The 7987-nt window shown below is 34.5% G+C and overlaps 1 protein-coding gene across 1 annotated transcript; it reads right to left on the bottom strand.

Moving 5' to 3' along the window:
• Nucleotides 1–30: 30 nt before the first annotated feature.
• CEP44 (centrosomal protein 44) lies at nt 31–7987 on the bottom strand. Its single transcript, XM_010709759.3, has 7 exons — nt 7906–7987; nt 6348–6488; nt 5597–5744; nt 4865–5011; nt 3949–4056; nt 2394–2558; nt 31–2036 (listed from the first exon to the last, which is right to left on the bottom strand). The coding sequence occupies exons 2-7, from the start codon at nt 6434–6436 to the stop codon at nt 1818–1820; spliced, it is 876 nt and encodes a 291-aa protein (XP_010708061.1). The 5' UTR covers nt 6437–6488; nt 7906–7987; the 3' UTR covers nt 31–1817.

Genomic DNA, 7987 nt, shown 5'->3' with positions numbered 1-7987 from the left:
AAAAAGTTGGTTTTAAAGACACTTTTTAAAACCCAGCTTCTTATGCTTTTGAAAGAAGTGCTAACAATGCCACACACAAACTAAATTCAAACTTCCAGTAAATTTTTGAATGACACTAATGTCAAGTATATTCACAGTGAATACTCCATACTGTTCCAGACCTCTGAACTACTTCAATAGATGTTACCAAAGTAATAATAAACCAAACGCATATGGAATTTTTTTTAAAAAAAGCCTCATTTGAATTATAAGCCATTCCGCACCACATATGTAACAACCAACTCTTGAAGAAAATGCATTTGAAAAAGACTCAAATCTGTTTGGCAGTGTAGCTGAAGGGCCCTTGAAACTCATCAGAGGAGAAATAACATAATATTGGCTGACTCACTTGGACATACGTCAGCTGATAATTAAATTACAACACTTATGCACAAGAAATTGATTTCAAATGGTAAATGCTTTAAGCCATTACTGACCTGAGACTGTTTAAAAAAAGATTTATGTCAATCACTATTTTTGAAGGATGTAGTTCCAAGAATCCCATGGTCAGTCTGAAAACTTGCCCATTTCTAAACTCAGCATAACTAGCAAACTTTCAAGAAAAGCAATTAAAAAAATAAAACAAGTGATATCTTCAAATTTTCAGGGCCAGAAAAACATTCTGAGCTCCAGGTTATGAGTCAATTCAACATTCTTACAACTACAGGGAAGAAAAACCAAGAACCTCACATCTTTCAAAAGGGTTTCCAACTTCTGGTAAGAATCTGATAGCATCCTTTGGATATATGTGCAAACACATTTTGAAATTAAGCATATGATCACAAGACTGATGTTATGATTCACTTTATCTTAAAATACAAACATGCAGTCATATATGAAATAAAATAGCGTTTACTTAGCAAAGATCTTTCAACAGCATGAAAATAAATACTTGATAAGCTATTAATACTTGATAAATAATTGATAATACTTGACAAATACAGCCACATCACCATTGCAATACCTTCATACTTTTAAAAATACAATGAATATCACAGACAAGGCAGGTGAGAGCAAGCAAAAACGAGAAGAGCCATCAATTAGACTAGATATTTAAAAGATAATCATAAAGTAAGTGCATGATTAAAGTAAGAATCAACTTCTCCATTAACCCTCTATTTTCCATTGTATATGCCACATATATAACTACTGAAAGATTAAGACTTCATTAGATATCACAAAGGGAATAACAGCACCTGATTAAAGTTCAGTCTGGACAACTAAAAAGGATGTTTGGCTGTATCAGTGGCAAAAGTACCAACCCAGACTACTGAAACAACATTTGCAGCCCAGAATGAGAAATCCAAAATAGCACAGACAAAGAAGCCTTAAATGTGTCCCCATCACAATGAAATTCTCCACTTCACATATGGTAATCTTTCAAAGACAGCACAATTTTAAGTCTGTGAAAGTTATCTCACCGAGCTCATTGTCATACAAAATCATACACAGTCATTACTTTCAAAAATATACTGAGCTACACCTGCTGGAAACAGTTTCCAAAGGAGAAGTTTGCTACAGAATATCAGAAAGCAACAGAACGTAGCAATTAAGCTGAAAAAAAATAAAATAAAATAAAATAAATCCTCCAACAACACTGGCATTCAGATCATCCCACTAAGAATAGTGAAAGACATACCATCAAGAGGTAGGAAAAACAGAAGCAAGCTGAGAGCACTATGTTTGGCAACACTCCTGTCACCTAGTAATAACTGGGAAACACTAAAAAAATTGTTATTATTCTGATATCTACTTTTATTATAGAAATAAAATTGATGTTAATATACCTTTTTGGACTGCAGCAACAGTTCTGTTTCAAGAAGCAAAACTCTGCTCAACAAATTATTCCAGTCCTTCTCATCTATAATCACCTTCCCTTTCAGCCTCTCTTCCAAAACACGTAACTTATCTTCCATCCAGTCTAGCTTATGAAGCTTTTCCTGGCAATCAGCAAGTTGACTCCTTAGGAACTCCATCTGAGAATTGTCCTCTACGACCTGAAAACATGGATAAAAACACATTTTCTAATTCTAGCATAGATATAATTCATCCTTTGATCAATGAAATTAAATGCAGTTTTCCTCAATTTAAGCAAGCATATTATGCTACATTAGAGAACTACATTTCAGAATTGCTACAAACTAATTATTCATTGGACCAAGCTTTTACAGAAACTGGTAACAGAACTGGCACTTGAGAGGTCAGTACAATTTGACATTTTTAACCACTGAATATATGTATCTACTAGCTATATTTAAAGAGAATCCAGCTATTATTTTAAAACTGCTTCCCTTAAGAAGGTCCTGTTAAAAAAAAAAGTTAGGAATGCATGTGGAAAACTTAAGTATTCTTACTTGTTCTTCCACAACATCATCATCTAAGTACAAATCTTCTTCATTACCTCCCTCTGCTGGAAGGGACGGTGGATTGAGGAGTGTTGGATTAATAGGTGCAAGAGGAAGGTCATCCCTAACTTCATCTCCTGAGTGTCGTTTTACAAGAGGCACCTTTTGAGCATGCTTTAAAAAAATAAAAAGAAAAACCCACTGATGTTTCTTAGTACAAGAACATTCATATGCATCAGGCAGATAACTGACAGAATATCTATCATTCTGGCAGTTAACTGTTAGATTAAAATAAAAAAGTTTTACCCCAACTGGCTGCAAAACATAGAAAACCACAACAGGCAGCTTAAATTAAAAAAAAAAAAGCCATATAGACATGGAAGAACTGTAAAACAAATATGCACACAAATTACTATATTTACTGAGTATACTGGTCCCCATCTCTACATAGTGCTGAAACCATCAATGGCCTTTCCTGATGTTAAAAAAAACAAACAACCAAGGATGTTCTCTAGGGTTGTGAAATTTCAAATTTCGAATTAGGATTCTCTAGTTTCCTGTGATAACATACACAACTTTTCAGAAAAAATGAGCTTAATGGGGAAATTTGGAAATCTCTTTTCCTTCACTACTTCTGAAGTACTGCATGTTATAAACATGTTTCTCTCTTCTTTGAATATTTTGTTCAGAGAGAACAAAAGACAATTTCTCCCCTTCTTTCCAGATGAAGCAAGTCTTATCATCACTACATTTCACAAAGCAAAATATGTTACCTAATGATTAAGAACCCACAATTAGCAGTTTTGTGTAGTAGTAATCTGCAAGCGTTAAGACACTACGTGTTTTAAAGTGACACTGAAATTCTTCTCTTCAAGGAAATTCTTAATACACTCACATACATTCCCAATTAATTCCCCTAATTTGGCAGTTCATGGTTGATGAACAGTGATTTCAAGTGCTTTCTTTGTGAAGTTCTCCTCACTGCTAAGGGCAGTATTTTTATTCTAAACAGAAATCATCAAGCTTTATTGAGCTTAATCCTAAAGAAAGTTTTGCAGGATTTTACTTTAACCAGGAAAATAGGGAAAGCTGTTTCCTCCACAGACAAGAAAAACATAAAGTATCAGCTCAAATATTGCTCTCAGAAAACTGAAGTCAAAAGGAATGATATTAAGAAATCTTTGCTGAACAGATTTCAGCCAAAAAGCAAGAAGTATTTTAAACTTAGCTTTCGAAACAGCATAATGTCAGGCCAAATACAATTCCATCTCAAAAAATATTTTTCCAATTATAACTTCATTTTGATTACTGTTCCCCCTTCTTATTTTGTATAATTCAACAGATAACAGTACTAGATCATTACCACCAAGACTCAATCAACTACTCAGTAAAAAAGAAGTAATAGTTTCTGTAATAGCCATTATTTCCATCAACCACATTTTGAAAAACATATCAAGCATGATCAAATGTTAAAACCTACACAAAAGTATGTATTCCAGGAAGAATCTGACTTGCTACAAGTGAGACTAACTTTTAAACACACAACATAAAAACTATTTCATACCTGTTTGGAATTCAGAGTGCTGCCACTGAGATCAACAAGAACATTACCACAATTTGACCATATTTCACGTTTTGAAGGTCTGAATTTCTTTCTTGTTTGGGATTTAACCTTCAGAATAAAGAGGAGGAAAAATCTCATTCTAATACATTTTCCTGGGAGGTAAAGGAAGACACTACTTCTAACCACTGTTGGGAGGCAAGAAAATTGCATAACACACACATAAAGGCATTTAAATCTCTGAAATGCACATATATATATAAATTATATCCTAAATTAACAGACAAAACAGATCTCAAAGTGAATACCACACACACATTCTTAACACCTACATAATGTTGTATGAAAGTTGATCACAAATACTGAACTTGCAAGGTTGAATATCAAATAGGATGAAAGAATGTCACTTCCAGAAGCACAATTAGAAATAAAGCAAAGAGAAATTCTGAAGATTTTTTAAACTCAACTGAAATATGAAAACAATATTTTATTAAAATACCATCAAATGTGATTAATAAAAATAATCAGACTTGAGACGTATACTAAGAAAACACAAATACAAGTTCATATTTAAATTAAACGTTACCAGAACTTTTATATTGCAGAGGATTTTGTTTTTAAATCTACCTGTAATGGCTGAGTTACATAAACACTCGCTGTGTTAAGAAACAGAAAAGTCCACTTACCCATAAAGACACCAAGTATTTAACTGATCTCCGTTCTAATAATTTTATTTTGTTTATACTACAACACACTTGCAGCTCGTGTCATTTATTCAAGCATTCAAGAATCTTAGAAAATTTATACTAATTTTCCCCCTATTTTGACAAAAATGATCTGATCTTCACCTTCTACCTCAAGGACCAAAACTACATCAAAAATAGCATCTCTCACAATGAATTTACTATTTGATCAGTACCTTATTCAGGTTACTTAGTTCCTTATGTTTTTTCACCACGCAGTTGATAATGTCACAAACAATCTGCATTTTTCTTTCTGCAAAACCAAACTGAAGAAACTGCTCTTTTGTTAGGATTGGTTTATAGTGAAATTGATCTCGGAGAAGCTGGAAAAAAAAAAAAAAAAGACTTGCTTTGAAAATCATTTTAAAAAACTATTGTAAAAATAACAAACTCAGGTTCTTATTCTTTTCTTATTCTTCTGCAGTCTTTCTTTTATTCTGCACTTATTCAGTTCAAAGCACTTGATTTGATTCTAATTTATAAACTGTTGAAATTGGAGTTTAAACATAAAATTATTTTAAAATATCGTGCCAAATTAATTTCTTAGTTGTTTTTCCATCATAATTATTGAAAGTTGCTTTGACTTTTTTCTTCTGCTAGTTATGATTTCTCTGTGTCTACTTCTGACTATATAACATGTTCAACAAATATTTCAGTACTCCTCACACCTAATACATAATGCAAATACATTACTGATTCTGTGACTGTTGTAAAAATTAAAATTCCTTTAGATTTTCCTGAAAATGAGGAAGCTAGAGACTTTGCACATCCTTAGTTACTACTGATCTTAAATGTTAACCAAATTACAATTCTTAATTCACAGCCAAAAATTTTCAGTCTCATTAGGTATTTTGATGAGGTCATACACAAAACTGTGCCTCTTTTTTAAAGAACATGAAGACAGGTACCTTATAAATAGCTTCAATAAAGCGCAAGTCACTCTTTGCTGTAAGTTCCACATCACATTTCACCAGAAGTTCTGCTATGTAAGTTGAGAATGATGTAAAGGAATAGCTAATTATGGGTAAAAATGCAGCTGGATCACCCTTCACTAACCTATTGAGAAACAAAAGTACTTCACATAGCAAAAGGGAATAAAAGACTTTGCACAACTGCAAATATTTAACTTGAAATGTTAATACAGCATACATGTTACACTCAAATTACATATCCTCAATATAGCAAGCATGTTACACCTGAATTATACTGTTATTTCTTCATTTTCAAGTTTTTTCTCTGGTTCCCTTGATTGCAAACATCTTTCCATGCATATCTCATTCAGTAGTCTTTACTGTCATCTGTAAAATGCCTGAAACAATGCTTTTTGTGACCCCTAACATGATCCCAAGATGGCCAGGTCTAAAGCCCAAAAGCTCACTGTTAAACATCTTGTTGTTCCATCTTTACAAGATGAAAATTCCTGAAGAAAGCATTGTCAGCACTCACAAAAAGAAACAGAGAGATTAAACAAGGTGGGAAAAAAACTGCTCAGACTAGCAAAACTGCATTATTTCACTTTTCATTCCATATTTATCCAATCCCAACTTCATACAGCCAGACTCTCTCTGCTTACTCATCATTGGATGCAAAGCCAGCATCTTGCTTACACATCTTGCTGTCATCCTACATTAGCATAAATTTATTAACACTTTTTCTTACACTGTATAATCCACATCTCTTGGATAATTTAACATGCGAAGTCCTTGTTCTATTTTTCTTAAACTTCCTTTTAGGTCTCCTGTTGTCATTCTTCCAAACACTGCTCTTTCAGATTACGAGGTAATTGCAATATAATATTGTCTGTTAAAAAAAAAAAAAAGACACATTAAAATTACAATATATATCATTATCACTGAAATTTCTCTTTTCTAGAGGCGACTATTTCTGACGTTGCAAAACAGCACAGAGGTAGGACTCAATACTAATTAATACCAGTTATTTCCCTCATGTCACCCATGTCAGGACTGAGTAGAAATGCCTAATCCCATCAACTATCAAAGATCTTTAAAGATAGGGATCTGAATGCACATGAAGAATTTAGGGCTGCTAAACCAAACAAAAAGTATTGAATAAGCATCTTTGATATCTCAAAGGAGACAACGCTTCTCCATTAAACAATCCACTAAATCCAGTTAAAATTGTTCAGGCAGAAGTGGTGCAACAAACTAGGCAGCCTATATACTTTAAGGTAGGTCTAAGTTTATTGGCACTGTAGCCAAAAGGTCCAGTTTTAACCTCTGCATTGTAACACACAAGTCAAAAATCTGCTTTTTAATTTATCGTTCACAAGAGACTCATTTAGTGACATAATGTAAACTACAAAATGGTGCCCCTTCCTTTGCAGAGCTATCCTGCAAGAAAGAAAAAAAAGAAAAGGCAACAGAAGAAGAATCAATAATGCATGACATCATCAACATCCAAATCAGCCTTGTCATTGGCATAAAGAAGTACAGGAAACTTTTAGTGTTACTTTCTGGCCAAATTGATTAATAAATTCTCAAGTGGAGGAGAAGACTGAGTTTAAAAAAAAAAAAGTCATTGGAGAACTAAAAAAAAAGAAACATATAAAGCTGATACTTCTTCAAAAATACATTATATTCACAGACACTCTATGAGCACTTTTTACTGTATCTTGCAAGCACGTGTTTGTAAGCAAACAATGCCAGTTCTCCTCCAACACAACACTTTAAAAGCATAGACTGGATAACAGCCCAGCCCCCAAATCACAATTGACAACAAACAGCCTAGGTCCTAGCCTTCTGAACAGGCCACTAGACTCTGAGAAAGTCTATTAGCAAACCTCCCAGCTCAGCAACTTTGAAACGTTTGAGAGAAAGGGTGGAAACAAACAAACAAACAAGAGCACCAAACAAAAACGTGTTAGACACAATATTCAGAGTTATGGAAATAATGTTTCTTCAGTGTATTTCTCACATCCTTGAGATCTGTTTCTGATCAACTGCCGTAATTGTGAATCGTAGTCTTTGCTGTGTTAAGGCCTGGCTGGATAGTGGTGGTGAAAGGGGTTAAATCCAGCTGGCATCCAATCTGGAGAGGTGTTCCCCAGGGGTCGGTATTGGGGCCTATCCCATCCTTACTGCTGGCTGGGACAAGGGCATTGAGTGCACCCTCAGTAAGTTTGCAGATGACACTAAGTTGGCCAGAAGCATCCACCTGCTTTGGGCTAGGAAAGCCCTACAAAGGGGCCGGCACTCACCCCCGACGCTTTCCGCGGCCGGAGCCGCCCGCTCGCTTCAGGCACCCGAATCTGCCGCCGCGCGGCACAACGGCCGCTTCCG

Source organism: Meleagris gallopavo, chromosome 4, assembly GCF_000146605.3.
Source record: "Meleagris gallopavo isolate NT-WF06-2002-E0010 breed Aviagen turkey brand Nicholas breeding stock chromosome 4, Turkey_5.1, whole genome shotgun sequence".
Taxonomy (NCBI): domain Eukaryota; kingdom Metazoa; phylum Chordata; class Aves; order Galliformes; family Phasianidae; genus Meleagris; species Meleagris gallopavo.
Note: the sequence above shows the minus strand (reverse complement) of the source record. Positions and strands in the feature narration are given on the sequence as shown.

What these genes read in the sequence shown, in the direction of transcription:
- CEP44 (XM_010709759.3), bottom strand. Translation starts at nt 6,436, where the DNA reads ATGACAACAGGAGACCTAAAAGGAAGTTTAAGAAAAATAGAACAAGGA. An exon ending in AGAGATGTGGATTATACAGT is followed by an intron (nt 5,745 to 6,347) that starts GTAAGAAAAAGT and finishes GTTTCTCAATAG; the next exon opens with GTTAGTGAAGGGTGATCCAG. An exon ending in GCACTCTGAATTCCAAACAG is followed by an intron (nt 2,559 to 3,948) that starts GTATGAAATAGT and finishes ATTTTTTTAAAG; the next exon opens with CATGCTCAAAAGGTGCCTCT.